Consider the following 21,681-nt stretch of genomic DNA (forward strand, 5'->3'; position numbering starts at 1 on the left):
GAGGGCTGAAAAACAGGCTGGAGAGGGAGGGGAAAGGACAGGAATTGCTCTGTGTAGCTGGAAGACTTGTCTCTCTCATCAACAGAAGTTGGTCCAATAAAATCTATTTTCACCCTCCCAGAGTTGTGCTCTAATAGCCTGCAACCCCTGGGCTATGAGAACAGGGTGTACTGCACCCTAACGCACGTACACAAGGGGGCAGAATTCACACTGGCCCCATGCTCTGGAGTCTAGCCCAGCCCAGTTGTGAATGTTTGAGCAACCTTAATCATGTTCATTTTTTGTTCTATGTTCTAGTTCCTGTAGGGAATATTGCTGTAAATCCTCCCCAAAGTCCTGCTCTTCTGTAGAATTACTTAACATGGAGACCTAACCCTCTCCAGTCTTGGCCTTTTTCTCACCAGTAATCTGATTTTTCCCCTTTTCTCAGTTACTGGAATTTTACACAAAATCCACTCAGATGCTGGTCTCTTTCCACTTATTGATGGTTAATATATTGGCAAAATTACTTATTTCTCTCTCTAAATATCTAACAGAATCATAGGACTGGAAGGGAGCTGGAGAGGTCAGGGCAGGACTAAGTATTATATAGCCCATCACTGACAGATGTTCATCTAACCTGCCCTTAAAAATCTCCAGAGATGGAGATTCCACAACCTCCCTAGGCAATTTATTCCACTGCTTAACCACCCTGATAGTTAGGAAGTTTTTTGTGATGTCCAGCCTAAACCTCCCTTGCTGCAATTTAAGTCCATTGCTTTGTGTCCTATCCTCAGAGGTTAATGCGAACAATTAATAGACTCATAGAAGATTAGGGTTTGAAGCATAGGTGCTGACTCCATGGGCTGCACCCACCGGCAGCTCCCCGCCCCGCCCCAGCTCACTGCCTCCTCCTCTGAGCATGACACCACATCCTGCTTCTCCCCCCTTCCTCCCAGTGCTTGTGCCACAAAACAGCTGTTTCGCAGTGGCAAGTGCTGGGAGGGAGGGAGGGGGGAGGAGGAATGTGGCATGCTCTGGGAAGAGGCAGGGCCGGGGCAAGGATTTGAGGAGAGGTCCAATAGGGGCAGGTAATGGACAGAGTCTGGGTTGGGGGGGGGGCATGAGCCCCCACCAGCTGTAAAGTTGGTGCCTGTGGTTGGATGTAGTCCAATCCCCTGCTCAAAGCAGGACCAACCTCAGCTAAATCATCCCATCATTCTCCCTCCTCCTTGTAACAGCTTTTTATGTACTTGAAAACTATCCTTTATATTATGTTGATATAAAATCCCCCCAGGTTTTGCTCCTTTCCATACAAGTTAATAAAATATTAGATCTTAGATTTTGCAGCTATTCCCTTTAATTAGGGAATATTCTTATTAATCTCACCAGTTTTGATTTTTGTCTATAATCAAACATGGTATGGCAGAGCTCTGACCTTGCCCCTGTGGGTCCTGCGCTTCTAGGAGGTTTATACTAGCCTCAGTGGCTCACTGTGACCCTCCATGTAGCCCTTCTCTCTCTGGGGCCAGGGTTACAGTCTACTGAGCCCTTTTCATCATAGACCTGCAAGAAGGTTGGTGAGAGAACTCCCACAGGGGCCTGACTTCCCCTCCCAGGAGATGTTCCTATAATGGGGCAGGGGGACCCAGGCCCTCCCTCTACTCTGGGTTCCAGCCCAGCGATCCTAATGGTAGCAGTTGTTGGCAGCCAACCTTTCACTGCCAGAGTTGCTACATTTCCTTGGGCCACTTCCCCACAGTTCTCTTGCTTCTCCCTTACCTTAGAGCTCCTTTAACAATGATTTGACGGTGTCTTCAGTGACCAGCCCTTCAGCCACACTTCCTCCTCCCTGTCTGACCCGGGGGGGGGGGGGTGAGCCCTTTTTATAGTATCAGCAGGGCCTTAATTCAAGTCAGGTGGTTACATTAACTGAATTGCCTCACCTGACTCTTTGCAGGTTAATTAGAGTCAGGTGTTCTCATTAGCCTGGAGCAGCCCCTGTTCTGCTCAGTCAGGGAACAGAAAACTGTTAATCCAGTGGCCAGTGTATCCGTCTTCTGCTATTCTGCTGTACCCAACTGGCCTGGGTCTATCACAATGGTTATTGAAATCTAGGATTTTTCCTTATTGATATAAAATAGATATACCTCCCCAACATTCACCAATTTTCTTCTCTAATTATTGAACTATATAACCCTCCCTAATCCAGAGGTCCTCAAACTGTGGGGAGTACCCCCATAGGGGTGAGTGGAGGTACCTTTGGGGGATGCAGCAGGGCCAAGGCCAGTCCCTATGGAGGGGCCACAAAGGAGCACTACCCAGCCCTTCCGCACCACCAGCTGTGCTTCAGTCCCGCCTGCAGCCTTGTCCCTGGCTCCCACCCCTGTGTCTGACCCCATCCCCAGCCTCGGCACAGCTCTGCTCCTGTCCCTACCTCCAGCCTGAGCCCCTGGCTATGGCTCCAGTCCTGGCCTCGCTCCCAGCCCCAGATCCACCCCCAGCTGCAGCCCCAGCCTTACCCCCGCCTACCCCTGTCACACACACCCCAAGCCACATCATTGATCCCAGCTCTGGGGGGCATGGAGCATGGTTAGGAGTAAGGTGGGGTGCAATCTTTGGGGCCCACTACCCTAATCATTGAAGGGAAATCACTGTGTTGAGTCATTTTCCCATTAATGAGGAATGAAGCTCTTTAATGGAAGTTGGATTGTTGCAGAGTGGTTACAACCCATTGGAGAAGGATCTTGGGTGCTGATGGGCAGATTATTTAGGGACTAGGATGGGAGATGACAGTGATAACTGATGTCAGAGCCAGTCCATGAGCGGCTGATATGTACTGGTCAGCTACCACGTTGCAGTCAGGGATGTGTGTAACAGAGTTGGGTCAGGATACCAGAAATTCAGGGACAAGTTACAAACTGAAGGCAAGTAATGGGGTTGGGAACAAACTGGGAGTCCAAGGCTCACGGTAAAACAAGGTATGGAGCAGAAGCAAGCAAGCAATATCTGCATCATTTCTCAGATAGTTCCCTTTGATGGCTCCCTGGTTTATATACTGGCAGAGGCCAATCTGTGAGCTGCCACTTAGGCCCTGCTGGTCAGCATGTCCTGCAGCGTTTAGTTTCCAGGTTGACCAGCAAAACTCCAGTGGCAATGTGGAAGCACTGGAGGCCCAGAACCTCCACAGTAGCAGATTCTAATCTCATAGGTTCTTTCACTTGAAAATTTTCCATTCCCCCAAGAGACTGAAAAGCAACATGCCCCCACCCTTCCACCCAACTCACCCTGTGCCACAACATCCCAGCAGGGACCTCAGCACTGTTAAAACAGATGAAGTTCCCCAAGGCACAGGCTGTGGGAGACTCCAACGTGCCAAACTGTTGCTTCCAGAGAATATGAGGTCGGAGATCAGGTTCGTGCTAGAGGAGATATTGGAGGAAGCTGGAGGAAGCTGGGATGCGTGCTCTAGGCATTTTGTCACCCCAAGCATGGCAGGCAGGCTGCCTTCGGCAGCTTGCCTGCGGGAGGTCCCTGGTCCCGTGGATTCGGTGGCAGCCAGTGGGAGGTCCGCCGAAACCGCAGGACCAGCGGACCCTCCGAAGGCTGCCTGCCTGCCACCCTTGCAGCGACCAGCAAAGCCTCCCCAGCGACTTGCCGCCCCAGGCACATGCTTGGTGTACTGGTGCCTGGAGCCGCCCCTGGATGCATGGTGCTTTTCAGTATCTGTTAGAGACAGAAGCAAATGCCCTGCAGCACGCCGGCACCGTACTCAACGCAAAGGTGGCAAGGTCCACGGGAAACTTTCTCCGTCTCATGGCCAGGCGTTTAAGGTTTCGTTGAGTGGGATCCTGAGGCCACCTTTAATGTCACTTAAAGTTTTTGTTTGTGTTCATATTTAACAATACAGCTGCTGATCCGCTGTGGCTCCAAATGAAACCACTAGGAGCTGCAGTTCTGCAAAGGAGCAGCAAGGTGCATCCAGCTTGGACTCCATAATGTCGGCACCCTGAATGATGGGCTCTTGAATGCTGCGGCCATACACCCTGTCTGCTCACTGAGGTCAGCGAATAAAGCAGGGTGGATAAGTGCCAAAGTTATTTTTTAAATGATTTTATTTCAATTGTCTTTTTATTTAAATAATTACACTTTTAAAAACCTATTAAAATTAAATGTGAAGTGATGATAACCTACAGTAAGGCCTTTCATTACCATCATCTATTAAATTAATTTAAATTAAATAAAAATATTAATAAGCAGCATACATTTGATGCTGAAGTTTTAAAGAAAGTCAAACAGCTGGACTGGTGGAAGTAATTGATTATGCACCATAACCAGCATTTGTTGAAGTGCTAAACGAGATTTTAACACTTCTTTGGCAGGTGCAGAGAGAACATTTTCTTCTTTTCAGTTTATTCAACTAGTTCAGTTCAATGATTAAGAACATAAGAGTGGCCATACTGTGTGAGACCAAAGGTTCATCTAGCCCAGTATCCTGTCTTTTGACAGTGGCCAATGCCAGGTCCCCCAAAGGGAATGAACAGAACAGGTAATCATCATGTGATCCATCCCCTGTTGCCCATTCCCAGCTTCTGGCAAACAGAGGGTAGGGGCATTAGTTTATTCAGTGTTAAGAAAATGATTGGGAGTTGAAAAAGCAAGAAAACTTTTTGTCCCCTCTTCCAATCTATGAATACAAACAAGGTGTCACTGGGTGAGGTCTACTAGTTTTGAAATCTTGAAGGGCAGAGTGACCAGAAACAGTCAGTTCAGTTCACTACCTGTAGATCATAGTTCCTTTGTTTAACAAGTCAGTTGTTTATCAAAACAGTTCTTGCATTAAAAGCTTTTTTTTCCGCTCCTCATGTTGAAGGCAGTTTTATTTAACTAATAAAAAAGTGCTGGTTTTGTGCAGTTGTAACTGAATTCCAATTTCCAGCCAAATACAGCTGGACACAAATCAGAAGTAAAATATTAATCACCTAGTAAATAAGAAACGCTTCATTCTCCATTTTCTAACATAAGAAAAAAAGTACAAAGAAGAATCTAAATGTATGTTAACTAATTGCTCAAATGAATGTTTTTGCTAACTGGTAAGTTACTCTGTATTTATACACAAGTACTAAATCTAATGTAAAGGCTACATTGAATTACATAGCAACAGGGTTTAACGGGTACCAACCAATGGGAATCAACCTTTCTTTAGGAAAGTAACTAAAAAGTTAAAATGCAAAATGAGGTTAAAACTGATCAGTAAAATCGAGGTTTTAGTAATGTCAATTACTTCTATTTAAATCAGTCCACCCTGGAATAAAGCCGCTGATTATTCCCTGGAAAGAGAGACAGAGATGGGGCAATTTCCACAGATTTACACCCAGTGGGACCCATGTCAATCAGTCTTGGATTCAAGCAGTTCCAGCAGGTTTGTAAGACCCTCCAAGCTGCTCCATTTCCCACAGATGTATTTCCCTTCTGAGAACTACAGACTAGAATGTAACAGACCACTTCAAAGTGCTATAAAACTAACCCCAGTTCTCTTAGTGCTTCAGATCACTGGGGAATTAAGATTTGTTGACACAGCTTTTCAACTTTATATAATGTATCAAGTGAATGAAATAAAGCTAAGTTGAAAAGGAAATAAGCATATTAATAATAGACTAATAAAGAAGCCCAGTTAATAACAGAATGATTCATAATAACATGAATCAACCATTAATTATTAGCTGAATCAGATCAATATATCAGACCACTCCCACGTGGACGCTAGCAATCTGGCATGGCAACAGCTCGTTTAGCTATCAGCCCATGTAATGGGGTGTTTTGCCAAGTAGGTCTAAGCTTGTACTCCAGCCAAAGCCTTGCTGCAGAAGGGACGGAACCAACCCCCAAGACACAGCTAATGTGTGGATCATAATTTAAAGTGCTAGCAATGAGCTGTTTCTGCCCAGCTTTCATGTTTAGATGATCCCCTTATTCACTGGGTGAGCAGCATCTGACCTGACCCAGGAAGCTCAGCCACGGAGCAGAGAGAGAAAGCAAGCAGCCGCCCCTCCCTTAGCAATACTCAGAGCCCTCTGATAGCAACTGTGTATTGCTGTGGGATTTTAAAAGCTGCTGTGTCCCTCCCCAGAGGTGGCTGCATTAGGGAGCCCTGAGCAGCAGTGGCTGTTAACCAGCTGCCATACCCCACCTCAGAGCTACTTGCCCACCAGTTACCACAGATCTTCTCTTTCTGCAAGCCACCAGTTGTTTATGTTTTCCCAGTCACTGACCCCTGCTCTGGGCTCCCCTGCAGTCTGGATCTTATCTCCTCCCCCTGCACAGGCCGAGCCCAGTGGGGTTGGTGCTCTTGGGATAAACAGTCCCCCAGTGACTGCTCCCTGGCTGTTATTCCAGCAGCAGAAGACTCCTGAGGTCTCCCATTCTCCTTCAGGTTGAGCTGTGAAACAGAGAGCGGCCCAACTTGCAACTGGGGAACTAGGAAGGTGAGTGTTTGGTTTCCACCAGCTCTGAGACAGGCACCCTAGGTCCAAATGGTTTAACTACATCTCAGAAGGACTGAACCTGGAACCTCTTCCCCTCCCAAAGCAATTCCCTTACACAGCCTTTCAAGCTGCTTTAAGGGCTGGGAATAGAATACTTTCTAAATCCCAGCCCCCCTGCCCTACTAGACTCCACTCCCACCCAATAGCTGGGGATAGAACCCAGGAGTCTGGGCTTCCAGCCTCTCCCCATTTCCAATCTACTACCCCACACTCCAAAGCCAGGAATAGAACCCAGGAGTCCTGTCTATTCACTCCCTCCTGATCTAACCCACTAGACTCCCCTCCCCAAGCTGTGATAGAATCCAGGAGTCCTGATTTATATTCCCCTTACCTGTAACCACAACATCAAACCTTCCTCCCCCTCCGCCCAAAGCTGGGGTTCAAGTCACAATAAGGATGCCTTAGCTGTACACTGGGAGTCAGGACTCATGGTTTCTCTCCCTGACTCTAGGAGGGGAGTGAGGTAGAGTGGAGTGGTTAAAGAAGTGGGGGTGGGTGTTGAGGACTCCTGGGTCCTATCCCCAGCTCTAGGCCACCACATAACATCCAAAGGGTATGTTCATCCCCAAAGTGTATCAACCCTGCTCAGGTAGGACCCCCCCCTCTGCATGGGTAAAGGGATTTCAGACTCCCTGGATCATTTCTCTCTCTAGGCTCACTCATTTTCACTGTGCTGGCTCAGGGGGTGGGGACGCAGGAGGGAGTGAGGGCTCCGGCTGCGGGTGCAGGTTCCAGGGTAAGGCCAGAAATGAGGAGTTCAGAAGGTGGGAGGGGGCTTTAGGCTGAGGCAGTGGGTTGAGATGTGAGAGAAGGTGAGGGCTCCGGCTGGGGGTGCAGGCTCTGGGTTGGGGCCAGGGATGGTGGATTTGAGGTGCAGGAGGGGGCTCTGGGCTGGGATCAAGGGGTTCAGAGGGTAGGAGGGAGATCAGGGCTGGGGCTGGGCAGGCGGTTGGTCCCAGAACGGGGTCAAGGTGCAGGCTCTGGGCAGCGCTTACCTCAAACAGCTCCCAGAAGCAGCCGCACATCCCACTCCAGCTCCTAAGTGGAGGCATGGCCAAGAGGCTCTGCGCGCTGCCCCACTCACAGGTGCCACCCCCGCAGCTCCCATTGGCCATGGTTCCTGCCCAATGGGAGCTGTGGGGGCAGCTCTTGGGGTGGGGGCAGCATGTGGAGCCCCCTGGCTGCCCCTATCCATAGGAGCTGGAGGGGGGACATGCTGTTGCTTCCCAGGAGCCACGCAGCATGGAAGCTAGCAGGGAGCCTGCCAGTCCCGTTGTGTGGTGCTACCAACCAGACAGTCAACAGCCCAGTCAACGATGCTGATCCGTTTCCGCCAGGATCCCTTTTCAACTGATCAAAAACAGCACACCTGATCACCCTACGCTCCCCTGATGTGAAAGGGCCTCTCCCCTGTAGCAGGGAGCTGGGTAAAGGATGGAGCCAAGTTGCAAGTGCAGCAGAGACCTGAAGTTACTGACTGGGGGAGGGGTGTTTCTTAAAGGGGATCAGGAATAGTTAAGGGGACTCCTGCCCTAAGTTCCCTCTAAGCTGCTTGGCCGCACGGCCGTGCAGCAACCTATTAAGTGTCACACAGGCACTCAGGCAGGGGCGGCTCTAGGTATTTTGCTGCCCCAAGCACGGCAGGGAGGCTGCCTTCAGCGACTTGCCTGCAGGAGGTCCCTGGTCCCGCGGATTCGGTGGCACGCCTGCGGGAGGTCCGCCGAAGCCGTGGGACCAGCAGACCCTCCGCAGGCATGCCGCCGAAGGCAACCTGCTTGCCACCCTCGCAGCGACCGGCAGAGCGCCCCCCATAGCTTGCCGCCCCAGGCCACCACTTGGCATGCTGGTGCCTGGAGCCACCCCTGCACTCAGGGCTGCGGTGGGGAGAGATGCCTCTCATCCAGCCAAGGAGCTGATGCAGCTGGGGAAGAGGTGCACCTCCCATGGCCCCAAGCTAGCCCAGACCTGGACCTGCTGCAGATGGGGAAGAGGTGCACCTCCCATGCCCCCAACCCAGCCCAGCCCTGGACCTGCTGCAGATGGGGAAGAGGTGCACCTCCCATGCCCCCAACCCAGCCTAGACCTGGACCTGCTGCGGAGGGGAAGATGCACCTATCTCACGGCCCCAGCCCCAGAGCTGATGCAGCAGGGAGAGGCACCTCAGCCCCCAGACCAGGTGATGCTGTGGGGAGAGAGAGCTGGGGGGAGTCCTCTCTCCCCACTGTAGCCCCAGGGAGCCTGCACCCCAAGCCCCTCATCTCCAGCCCCACCCCAGAGTCTGCACCCCCAGCCAGAGCCTTCATCCACTGCACTCCAGCCCTCTGCTCCAGCCCTGAGCCATCTCCCACACTCTGAATGCCTCAGCCCCACCCCCGCCACATGAATTTTGTTATGTGCACCAATATGGAGGTGAGGTGTCACACATCTCCTCCATATAGGTGCACATAACAAAATTCATTCTGCACATGCATGGGAAAAATTAGAGGGAGCACTGCTGAGTCCTGCTTATAGGGACCTCTTCTCTGGGGGATGCACAAGGACTTCTAATGTAGCATCCCAAGACAGACTTGCCAAGTGTCACATGTGCTGTCAGTCTGTCCCATAGGGTTGGTAAAAATCTCATACTTTGTTTGAGAGACAAGATAGGTGAGGTAATATCTGCTATTGGACCAATAAGCAGGGGGGGAGGGATAGCTCACTGGTTTGTGCATTGGCCTATTAACCCCCGGGTTCTGAGCTCAACTCCTTGAGGGATCTGGGACAAAAATCTGTCTGCGGATTAGTCCTGCTTTGAGCAGGGGCTTGGACTAGATGACCTCCTGAGGTCCCTCCAACCCTGATATTCTATGAACTTCTGATGGGAAGAGAGGAGGGATCTCCCCCCCCCCCCTCAGGTGGTCAACTAGCACAGTGTTCCCAATTTAGTTGTTCTCCAACTAGATCTAGTTGTTTTAAAACTTTTCTAGTTGGAAAAAAAATCCCATGTAGTTGTTGGTTGGAAATTTGAATTGAAATTGAAACATGAATACACACTTTAAAGGCATACACATGATAAACTACTTGTGTCTGAAAAAAGCATAATAGCTTTAGAAAGTATGAACACAGACAAGCTTCCTCACACAGCTGTCAGCACATTCATTTTGAGGGTGTTGGCCCACCTAATATTTCAAATGAAGATTTCTAATAATCACCAATAAATCATCAGATTCAAACACTGATGTTTATTGGTGTTTTATAATATTTAAAATGTGGGGCCAGGAGTTAGTGCCAAATCACCTTGCCCACGAAAACGTACAGCCCATCTTCACCCTCACGGTCTCACCCCTCACCCTCCCTTTAAAGTCAAACACTCCCTCTAATTTCAATTCCCCAGGGAGAAACAGAGAGAGACAAGCTTTTGAGCTCCACAGAACTCTTCTTCAGGGCTGGTAGAGGACCTCACAGCTAAATGCAAATTGGAACAGATTGTTTAGCATATGCAGTTAACCCATATTGTAAGGGACTATTCAAGGTAGAGTCACCTTTTAACACCTCATAGGACAAAAAGGGGAGTTAGTGGGTTACAGATTGTTGTAATAAGCCATAAATCCAGTGTCTGGTCAGTCCATGATTTTTAGTGTCTAGCAGAGTAAAGAATTTAATCTCCCAGGCTCATCTTTTGAAAGTTTTGTGCAGGTTTCCTTTGAGGAGGAGAACTTATAGGCCACCTGGGGGAGGCAATTATTTTTTTTGTCAAGGTCCAAATTTCTTTGTCAAGCAAGGGAGAGTCAAGGTCCAGACTCCAGAGAAAATAATTAAAAAAACAACAATGATAATGATAATAAATAAATACAAAGATTTCAGGATGAATTTTAAGGCATCTGGTGGTCTGGATTTGGCCTGCAGTCTGCCTATTGATTACCCCTGGGTCAGACGCACAGTGATCACTTTGTGACAAGGGTTCACCTGCAGGTGATAATTGGGATTGATAAAGCTACAGCTACACTGCATACACCTGGTTTGACAGAGACAGACTAAAGTGTAAGGAACTTTAATCCTACTTCTTCTACATGATGCTCTTAATGCTCCTCTGAGCATCACAGCTTTGTTCACCAATTCCTCCCATCCCAACTTCAGGGGAGCTATAAACTAGCACTTGCCCATTCACCATTATGTTAGCTGTAACTGGACATCTGTCAGGTGGGAGATTCCCAGGGTTGGGACAGGGGTTCCCAGAGTTAGTCCCTAAAACAACCACCACACTTAACAACAGTGCAACACTGTTCACTAAGCCAGGAGCAGAGCCAGGTCAGGCTCTCCAGCAGGGGTTACATAGACCTGGCACAGCAGTCAGTCAACCGACTCTTCTCTTCCACCCACATTGTCTAGACACACACAGAGACTCACTGCTCCATGCCAGTGCAATACCCACTCCATGTGCACACTGGTCTGGCTGGCAGTGAGCACAGAAGTGTGTTGGGTCTCTGCCCCAGGCTACCAGGTTATAACATTCCCCACCCTTTAGCTAGTAGCTACTAGATTTAGTGTTTGACTGGCACTTTCCCCAGCCAATCAGGTTTGTGCAGAGTAGCAGATGGAGAAGAGCCAGGAAGGGGCTGTCTTGCAAGTACCGCACAAATTCACATCAAGGAGAGCTAGGAAAAGAACTCAGATCCCTACAAGAACCAAACATCCACTATTTTGCAACAACATCTTTCGTCGGAAAGGGGCCACATTATCTGCTTTCCCTGCTAACACAAAGGTGACTCTTTTTGTCCAGGGGTAGTGTCCCCCTGGGACCAAGTCAACCTGACCTGTCCAGAACAAAATCTGCTGGTTTCTGTGCCATTCTGTGCCCAACACAAGGCTAAACCATTCTTCTTCTTCTGCCAATATGCTCATCGGGTTAGGTGGAGCTGTATTGATACAGGGATTAGTTGCAATAAGTGGCCAGAACTTGACCTGACATCACAGAAGAGCCAGGGCAGCAGTTAGAGGGATTCCCCCCCCATTTTTTTTATAATTAGGGTGACACAGTGTCCCTATAGACACTGCCTGACTTACACCCTCTCCTGTTGGCTACCAGCCTTGTCAGGTTCAGGGCTGCCTCTGGCTCAGAGCAGCAGCTGAGACTCACAGCTGGAGCCCTGAAACGTACAAGAATGTCAGTTCCACTGCTGATAGTCTCCCTGCGGTGAAATTGAGCCTGTGGTGGGCTCACAGCTGCCCCTCACCAGGTATCAGTTAGACTCTGGAGGCTGCTCACTTCCTGAGCCTGGTGCAGGGCTCAATTTCAAAGCAGTGAATTGTCAATTTCACAGCTCCAGCTGTGAGTTCTCCACTGCTGCTCTGAGCAGAAGGCAGCTGGGAAATTCGCTGCTGGGAGGCTCCCTGCTGTGAAATTGAGCTGGAGTCTCCTGGGTGGCCCAGGGGCTCCAGCTGTGAGCCCTGTGTGGTTATCAGTGCCCCCACAATGCTCCACTTCAGGTGGTGTAAGTGTTCCTGGTGGGGCTGTGCGCCACCAGCAGAAGGAGGGGCATGTGGACACCCAGAGACCATTGAATAACCGCAGCGACTTTCAATGGACCTAAATTAAGTCGAGCTAATTGTGTAGTATAGACAACCCCTAAGGGTGCATGAGAGGTTTTTTTTTAAAAAAACCCATAGAGTTGCAGGGCTGCTCTTATGGCTGTGAGAGGCACCTCCCCATGGTGATGCTTCACTAGGTGTTCTAGGAAGATGGAGGAATATTAAAAATGTGTCACCCCTTTTTGACACCCCTCTTGCTGACTTAGTGCCCACTAGATGCCCACATCTGTGCTGGCATTCACACAGTGCCATGCACCATTCCTACTCTCTTTCTGTGCATATCTCTCAGTTTCCCTGGGGGTGGTTTAGGCTAACCAGAAGTGGTGACTCACAGGGAATCAGTAGAACAAGGAGGAACAGATAGGATGTCTGTCAAGTCCTTGCCAGTTTGTCTGCAGTTGGCAAAGCGGATGTGCCACTTGCTAGTTCATGTTAGCTAAATTAAGCCTATATACTGCCTCCTTGACTATGGGGAGGCTTGAAGGAATTGCCTGCTCCAGTTGGAGGCAGCAAGGAATGGAGAGATGATCCTTCCTTAGATCTAATAATTGGAGATATATCTATCTCCTAGAACTGGAAAGAACCTTAAAAGGTCATTGAGTCTAGCCCCCTAACAAGACCAAGTACGGATTTTTGCCCCAGATCCCTAAGTGGCCCCCCTCAAGGACTGAACTCACAACCCTGGGTTTAGCAGGCTAATACTCAAACCACTGAGCTATCCCTCCCCCCAGCTATAGTGGTACCATGCCAGCCTCTGAAGTGGCCCTTTAATCTAGGTGAGAGGGGTCTCTGCTTAATGAGAACCCCCTCTGGGGATGACACAGCCTGAGACAATAGGTCATGGCAGAGGGTGCTCCCAATCACTCCCCTCTTCCAGTCTCGGGGTGAGAGTTATGTGCAGAGGCACTGACTTCATCAGTTCCTGGAGTGGAGCTTGACCCCTGCTCTACTCTAGGCCCCACCTCCAGTTTGCCTCTTCTTGCCTCCACCCCTTCCCCTGCTTTTTCCTGCTCCCTCCTCCCCACCCTGTACCTCCTGCAGGGTGGGTGGCAGGCACTGGGAGGGAGTGGGAGGAGCTGATTGATGGGGCCCGCTACAGGGCTGGGGAGGGAGATGCTGATCCACGGGGCTCCTGGTGAGTGCTGAGAATCCACTGTTTTTTTTTCCATGGATGCTCCAGCCCCAGAGCACCCATGGAGTCGGTGCCTATGGCTATATACCGAGTGTGCTGGTTCCCAGGATTTAGCATAGCTCCAGCCCACATTGCTTAGTGCTCCCTTGCAGGAATTCAGTGCGCATAGGCGCTGACTCCGTGGGTGCTCTGGGGCTGGGGCACCCACAGGGAAAAATTAGCAGATGCTCTGCACCAACCGGCAGCTAAGCTCCCCGCCCCTCCTCTTCTCCTCCCCTGAGCGTGCTGCATCCCAGCTCCTCCGCCTACCTCCCAGCGCCTGTTGCTGCCAAACAGCTGTAGCAAGCTCAGGGAGTGAGGCGGGAGGAGGCAGGGTGGGGGCTGGTTCTCCTGCAGGGCTGTGCTGTGGCGTTTTCAATGTCATAGAATTTAAGGCCACGAGATCACCCATTGGCAACCTTTCAGAAGTGCTGTGCCGAGTCTTCATTTATTCACTCTAATTTAAGGTTCCGCATGCCAGTAATACATTTTAACATTTTTAGAAGGTCTCTCTTTCTAAGTCTATAATATATAACTAAACTATTGTTGTATGTAAAGTGAACAAGGTTTTTAAAATGTTTAAGAAGCTTCATTTAAAATTAAATTAAAGTGCAGATTTTATCAGTTTAGTGCAATGGTTCTTAACCTGGGGTGCATGCACCCCCTAGGGGTGCGAGATGCCCTTTCTAGGGGTGCAAAATGTGCAAGATTTTTCTAGATGGTAAATCATCAAAAACACAAATTAAGCACAGGCACGTAAGTACAACTACTTTGTTTCATCAAACCTATGTACTTATTAACATACATTTTTTAATGATTACTGTAATATAGAAACCAAGTTTTCAAGTTTTTAAGCTAATTGCAGTGTAATTTTTGACAAGGGATGCAAGAACGTATTTTGAGAACTCCAGACCGTCAGCAGGCTGATCAGGGCCAGGGTGTAGTGTATTAAATTGCTCCCCATAGCAATGTGCTACTTATGGTGTACTGCCTAGGGCTGCCTGTTCTGATGCTCTGAATGCCATGGTAAGGGGACAGGGAACAGGGGTGGTTGGATAGGCGCGGGAGTCCCAGGGGACCTGTTGGGGGTGTGGATAGGGGTCAGGCCAGTCAGGGGACAGGGAGCAGGGGGGCTTGACTCCTGAATTTTGAGGTGTTCAAATCTGGAAGGCAGGTGCTGGGGAGGAGGGGACTGGCTGTGGGCTCCACGGGGGAGCATGGCAGCAACTGTCTGGAGCTGCACGGAGCCAGACATGCTGGTCTGAGTGGCACAGTAAGGGGGTTCCGGGTGGGAGTCGGGGGACAGGGGGAGTTGGGTTGGCAGCTGGTTCTGAGGGGGGAAGTCAGGGAGCGGGGGTCCCGGGGCAAGGAGAAGGGGGGGGTTGGATGGGTCAGAGGTTATGAGCGGGGCAGTCAGGAGATGGGAAGTGAGAGGGGGCGGATAGGGGGCAGGCTGTTTAGGGAGGCACAGCCCTCGCTACCCAGGTGTATTGTATTAAATTATTCCCCATAGAAATGTGCTACTTACAGTGCACTACTTATACCTGCCAGTCCTGGTGCTCCGCAAATAGCACATTCCTATGGGGAGAATTTTAATATACTACGCTGATGGACAGAAACCCAGAGCAGCGGGGCTAAGCGGCTCAGCCCACTGCCGGCCTGGGGTTCCATCTGCTGGCTGCTGCCAGCTGGGGTCCCAGCCGCCGGCTCTGCTCAGCCTGCTGCCGGCCTGGGGTTCTATCTGCTGGCTCCTGCCATCCGAGGTCCCAGCCACCTGCTCCGCTCAGCCTGCTGCCAGCCTGGAGTTCCATCCGCTGGCTCCTGCCAGCTGGGGTCTCAGCCGCTGGCTCCGCTCAGCCTGCTGCCGTCCTGGGATTCCATCTGCTGGCTCCTGCCATCTGAGGTCCCGGCCACCTGCTCCACTCAGCCCACTGCCAGTCTGGGGTTCCATCCGCTGGCTCCTGCAAGCCGGGGTCCCCGGCTGCCAGCTCCGCTCAGCCCGCTCCCAGTCTGGGGTTCCATCTGCTGGCTCCTGCCATCCAAGGTCCCGACCACCTGCTCCGCTCAGCCCGCTGCCAGTCTGGGGTTCCATCCACTGGCTCCTGCAAGCTGGGGTCCCAGCTGCCAGCTCCGCTCAGCCCACTGCCGGCCTGGGCTTCCATCCGCTTGCTCCTGCCAGCTGGAGTCCCAGCCACCGACTCCACTCAGCCTGCTGCCGGTCTGGGGCTCCGTTCACCCAGGCTGGCAGAGGGCTGAGCAGGGGTGGCGGCCAGGACCCTGGCCAGCGTACAAGTAAAAACTGGCACGCATGCTGCAGGTTGCTGACCCCTGACCCAGACCATCCTTTTGTATATCACAGGCCACCAGCACCTTCACATCAGCTTCAATAACTAGGATGGTCAGGTGTCTGGTTTTCGACCAGAAAGTCTACTGACTGGACATCCAAGGTCTGGTTACTGCGGGCACGGGAGGCAGGAAGGCGCTGAATTATCACCTGTGCCAGCCCCTACTCAGCCAAGGCTGCCTCCAACTCAGTCCAGTGGCTGCAGCTCCTTGTTCTGGCTCTGCAGGTGAGTCCCTCCCAACCCCCACAGGAATGGGGGGGGAGAGAAAAAGCAGTGAGCAAGGGAGGAAGGGGAAAAGAGGAGCAAAAGGGTGGCAGGTCCTCAGAGGGAAAAGGCAGGGCAGAGGAGGTTCTAGCACTCCTACTGGAATGTCCAGTTTTTAAATATTACAAAGTTGACACCCTACATAACTGAAACGAGCCCAGAGTCAAGGAGGCTAGACTGTTATGTGCCACAGGCAGACAAGAGGAGGGGTTTAGGAGCAGCAGTGCTGGAGGCATGATTAAATGAGATACACCTAGATGATCCAGGCATGCGATGGGGCAGTGTATCCATCCCATGTCATCCTGGCCCCACACCACCAGCCAGGCTTTATGTCTCCCGCCTGGTACTGGCCCAACAAATAACTCCCTGTGGGTGGTTCTTCCCCTTCCAGCTTCTGCCATGCTGGCACTCCTCCCTGCACTGCCCTGCCTGCTGCTGCTCCTCTCCCTGCTAGGCCCTGGCTCTGCCTCCGATGATGGCACTGTGGTGCTCACCAGCAGTGGTCCCGTCCGGGGCAAGCACCTCTTAGTCGGCTCCAGCACAGTCACCGCCTTCCTGGGCATCCCCTACGCCAAGCCCCCCATGGGGCCCTTGCGCTTCAAGAAGCCAGTTCCCCACAAGCCTTGGAGACACGTTCTTGAGGCCACCAGCTATGGCAACTCCTGCCCGCAGCAAGTGTTTTCTGGTTACCCTGGCAGTGCCATGTGGCTGCCTACTACACCGCTGTCAGAGGACTGCCTCTTCCTGAACCTCTGGGTACCCCAGCCCCAGCCCCCCGCTCTGGTCCCCATCCTCGTCTGGATCCACAGCGGGGGATTCTTCCTCGGCACAGCCTCCCTTGACATCTATGATGGGCGCTTCTTAGCCGCTGCTGAGAGCGTCATTGTGGCCTCCATGAACTACCGGCTGGGGGCGCTGGGCTTCCTCTCGCTGCCACCAGCCGCCCCAGGAAATGCCGGCCTGTGGGACCAGCGCCTGGCACTGCGCTGGCTTCAGAATAATGCAGCTGCTTTTGGTGGGGACCCAGCACAGATAATGCTATTTGGCCAGAGCACTGGTGGTGCATCGGTTGCCTTCCACCTCCTCTCACCAGGGAGCCGGCACCTCTTTGCCCGGGCTGCGCTGCAGAGCGGAGTTGCCAATGCACCTTGGGCTTCGCTGAGCGCAAAGGAGGCCAGGGAGAGAGCCCGGGCACTCGGACGACTGATGGGCTGTGGCAAGGGCAGTGATGGTGCTGTAGTAGACTGTCTGAAGAGGAAAGATTCAGAGGATTTTGTCCAACATGATTTCACCATCACAAGGAACAAGAGGCTGGTTGATTTCCCCTTCTTGCCCACGGTGGATGGGGATTTCCTCTCTGATGAGCCACGGCGGCTGCTGGAGGCCGGGCACATCCACACCAAACCCATCCTCACCGGCATCACTGCCAATGAAGGCTCCATGTTCCTGATGTTCGGCGCTCCCGGATTCAGCTTGGAGAATGACAGCCTAATCAGCTGGGAGGAGCTGGTGGAGGGGGTAAGGTTCATGGTGCCAGGATTGCCAAATGTCTCCATCCAGGCAGCAGCGCTGAGGTACAGCCAAGAGGGGAAGGGGCGTGGCCTGGCACAGCACCGCTGGGCCATGAACCAAGCTGCCAGCGACTATCTTTTCTTGTGTCCCATGACTGAGTTGGCTGGGCAGCTGGCGAAGGCTGGGATCCCCGCGTATGTCTACTTCTTTGCACACCGCTCTTCTGGCTCGCTCTGGCCCCACTGGATGGGGGCGGTGCACACCACCGAGCTACTCTACCTCTTCGGGACCCTGGCATCCGAGGGGGGAGCCAACCACACACACACGGAGGCCGAGGCGGCATTAAGCCGTAGGGTGATGCGGTACTGGGCAGAGTTTGCCAGGAGTGGGTAAGGCATAACATGGCATCCTCCCCTCCCCCTCTTCATAGTCACCTGCCCCCCCAATGCCCCTCCCTTGCCCTTACATATTTGCCTGCCCCTTTTTTCCCCTGTGCCCACATTAATCTGCTCCCATCACTGTCCCTCCCTGCTCTCTGACAGCACAGTCATCCTCCCAGAGGACAGCCTGGTTTCCATCCCATTGGCAACTCTGGGAACCAGTGGCCGTCTTTACTAGAGTCAGCCTCAGTGCACAGTCATGAAGGCAAGAAGCGGTCTTCATAACGGAGGGAATCCTGAGGTTTTGAGTCCCAGAGGATAAATGGGACCTGGTATCCATTTTAACTAAGGGCATCCTGTGGTTTCAACTCTACCAAGTCCAATGGAAGATGGTGGCCATTTGACTAAGGGGAATCTTGTCACTTCAGCCCCATTGAGAGCAGGAGAGGGTGGCCATATTGAAAAGACAAAATTTTGGTCATTGGCTCCTGAGTGGCCCGGGACCATAAGAAACGTTAAAAAATAAGGATGCCCTTGGTCCAAGATGCTAGCCAAAATTTGGGCCTTGCTGAGTTGTTTATGGTAGGAGGAAAAGTTGACTGTATGAGTTAGGGTGACCAGATGTCCTGATTTTATAGGGACAGTCCCAATTTTGGGGTCTTTTTCTTATATAAGCTCCTATTACCCCCCCACCCCTGTCCCAATTTTTCACACTTGCTGTCTCATCACCCTAGTATGAGTTGGGTATTTCTTTAGTGGAATCCTGTTGATTTACAAAGCACGTGTGCAAAGTCCTGGTGCCTGAACACAGCAGGAACAGATAACAGAGTGTCCTCTTTCACAATATCCAAGTGTTCATCTCCAGCCAGTTCTGTGCCTCAAGAAGCTCAGACTCTGCTCCCTCTCAGGGCCATGCTACCAGCCTCTTCTCTGACTTTTTGGTCCTGTCTCCTTCTGACACACCCTGATCCACCAATTAATACCCCAGCCCCTGAGTTTGCAGTCAGTCCAAAGGAAACCCCTCTTATTCTCCCAGTGTTAGTGCTCAATTCAGGTCTTCATATGTGGTCCAGTGCCTTCAGTGGTGGCTTCTGTTGTTTCAGCTATCTCTAAACAAAAGGACATTTAATTGCTTCCTCACTTAACTTGAATGAAAGACGGCTAGCATACACATCAACTTCACTGAGGTCAGTGATTGCCCATGGATCAGACACATGCTAGCATGCCCTCAGCATAACAACAACACGTGTGTGTGTGTGTGTGTGTGTGTGTGTGTATGTGTGTGAGAGAGAGAGAGAGAGAGAGAGAGACTCTGGTATGGGGATAAATTGCCCCACATCCCCCTGTGTTTGAGACCCCTAGCAGCTAAGGTACATTTCCTTTCCTCTCTCCTGACCTGGCTGGCTAAATTCTTGCCCTAGGAGTCCCACAGGGACAGGCAGGAGCAAGGGGCACTGGCCCCTCTACAACAACACAGAGAAGAACTTCTTCCACATCAGCAAGAATGAGTCTCAGGTCAAAGGGCCATTGCCCACGCGGCACTGCAGCTTCTGGGCACGTCTTGAGAGGATCTCCGGACCCAAGGGTAAGCGATGGTGTAGGGAAGGGGAAAGGCATCAGTTTCACTCACTCCACCAGGGCAGAAGGAACCCTGAGCTGCCTGGTGAGGAGCTCTGAGGGCCAGGAGGGATGGGACTGGCAGGCCATAAAGACAATGAAGAGTTGGGGAAGAATAAAATGCAGTCACTTCTTGGGGACGGGGGGCGGGGGGCGGGTATAGCAGCTGTTTAGCAGTCACCCAGCCAACACTGTACAGCTGTTCAGGATAAGCAGTGATGGGGAATCTCCTATTCAGCTGAAAACACCTGGAGGGGAGGAGGGAGAGCTTAGAGGGGAGGCAGAATGCAATCTACATTCAACAAACAAAAGGTCAGGAAAAATAATCAACTTTTGTGGGAATTTTTTTTATTAAGTTTTTAATTTTCCAAAATTGTTCTAAATGTAGTATTTCAGGGAGGAAAATCCTGAATTTTTCTAAACATTTTTTTTGGGAAAAATTCCATTTTGAAATAATATGTTTGCTCACATTTTGACCATTTCTCCCTCTTTGCAAGTGGAAAAGGACAGTATGTGTGTGTTTGGTGGGGAAATAGCCCTTTTAATTTGCGTATTTTAAACGCCCTACAGAAGAATTTTTTTAAAAAATCCAATTTAAAATACAGAATCACAATACTATTTGAAGTCTAAATGAAAATATGTTTAGTTTTGAAATGGTGATTCATAATTACACAGATGAAAGTTGTCATATGGTTTCATTTAGGACAGAGGTTCTCAACCTTTTTCTTTCTGGACCTCCCCCTTGCCCCCGCCCCCGCTATGAAAACTCCATGGCCCAGCTATGCCACAACAATTGCTTTTCTGCATATAAAAGCCAGGACCGGCTTTGGGGTTAGCAAGCAGAGCAATTGCCCAGGGGTCCACACCACAGGGGGCCCCTGTGAAGCTAAGTTGCTCGGGCTTTGGCTTCAGCCCTGGGTAGTGGGACTTGGTGGCCCAGGCTCCAGTCTCGTGTTTGGACTGGGATTTGGAATGGGGTTTGGAACGGGTCTCATATGAGGGGAGATTAAAGAGACTAGGACTTTTCAGCTTGGAAAAGAGGAGACTAAGGAGGGATGTGATAGAGGTATATAAAATCATGAGTGATGTGGAGAAAGTGGATAAGGAAAAGTTATTTACTTATTCCAATAATATAAGAACTAGGGGAGACCAAATGAAATTAATGGGCAGCAGGTTTAAAACAAATAAAAGGAAGCTCTTCTTCACTCAGCACACAGTCAACTTGTGGAACTCCTTGCCTGAGGAGGTTGTGAAGGCTAGGACCATAACAGCGTTTAAAAGAGAACTAGATAAATTCATGGTAGATAAGTCCATTAATGGCTATTAGCCAGGATGGGTAAGGAATGGTGTCCCTAGCCTCTGTTTGTCAGAGGATGGAGATGGACGGCAGGGGAGAGATCACTTGATCATTATCTGTTAGGTTCACTCCCTCTGGGGCACCTGGCATTGGCCACTGGTGGGCAGGATACTGGGCTGGATGGACCTTTGGTCTGACCCAGTATGGCCGTTCTTATGTTCTTCTTATGTGCGGCAGGGCTTTAGCTTTCTGCCCTAGGCCCTAGTGAGTCTAACGCTGGCCGTGCTTCGTGGACCCCTGAAACCTGCTTGTGCCCCCCACAGGCCCCTGGACCCCTGGTTGAGAACCACTGGTTTAGAAAATCCCCATGGAAAGGTTAAAGTTCTGAAAGGTTTTGTTTGTTTCTTTTCCTCCTGAATGGGGAAAATCCCATTTTTCTGACTGGCTGTAATGGAATCAATAGAGCTGTGATATGCCCTGATGAATGGGAAAGTGACAGAGGATCTCTGCTCATTCTGACTGGTTTAATGCCCCCTGTGAAACATGGGAACTATGGCAGCACAGCACCCTCTTACACCAGTGGCTTCTGCACGGCCTCCGAGAGGAGAACACCCCCATCCAGTCGTTGTCCATCCCACCATCCTGCACCACTTGGCCTTTTCTCTCCCATCCATGTACTTTGCAGATCCAAGCCCCACCTTGCTTGTATTCACAGCCCTTTGCTGCTATTAACAAACTTGCTTTGTGTTGTGCAGGCCAACAGATCCTCGGGGCCTAGGGGGCGGATGGAGACCAGAACAAAGACATTCTCACATGAGGGGAATCTCACTGTCCGGCCGGGTGAAGGAATCTTGCGGCAGGACAGAGGATGACAGCACCAACCCCACGTCTGTCTATTCTCAGACACCCCCCCCAAATCCATGCTCTGCAGACCTCATTGCTAGGTACATCTGGAGAGCACCCTGCCCTCTCAGCTCCCAAATCACCTGCTTCTGTCAAAGAG

At 51.0% G+C, this 21,681-nt stretch overlaps 3 protein-coding genes across 4 annotated transcripts in view; 2 read left to right on the plus strand and 1 right to left on the minus strand.

Annotated features, from left to right (window-relative positions):
• The window catches only part of LOC116824971 (uncharacterized), a 187,079-nt gene that overhangs the window by 143,102 nt on the left and 22,296 nt on the right, over nucleotides 1-21,681 (plus strand). The gene's annotated exons all lie outside the window — the stretch shown is intronic.
• Nucleotides 1-21,681, minus strand: part of LOC116824945 (uncharacterized) — a 41,652-nt gene that overhangs the window by 9,206 nt on the left and 10,765 nt on the right.
• LOC116824944 (cholinesterase-like) lies at nucleotides 15,496-19,499 on the plus strand. Its single transcript, XM_032780588.2, is given in 4 exon segments — nucleotides 15,496-16,208; nucleotides 16,210-16,252; nucleotides 16,255-17,773; nucleotides 19,186-19,499. Coding segments are annotated over 4 exon segments (1,881 nt in total). The 5' UTR covers nucleotides 15,496-16,145; the 3' UTR covers nucleotides 19,442-19,499.

The sequence above is a fragment of the Chelonoidis abingdonii genome, chromosome 13 (genome assembly GCF_003597395.2).
Source record: "Chelonoidis abingdonii isolate Lonesome George chromosome 13, CheloAbing_2.0, whole genome shotgun sequence".
In the NCBI taxonomy this organism is placed as follows: Eukaryota; Metazoa; Chordata; order Testudines; family Testudinidae; genus Chelonoidis; species Chelonoidis abingdonii.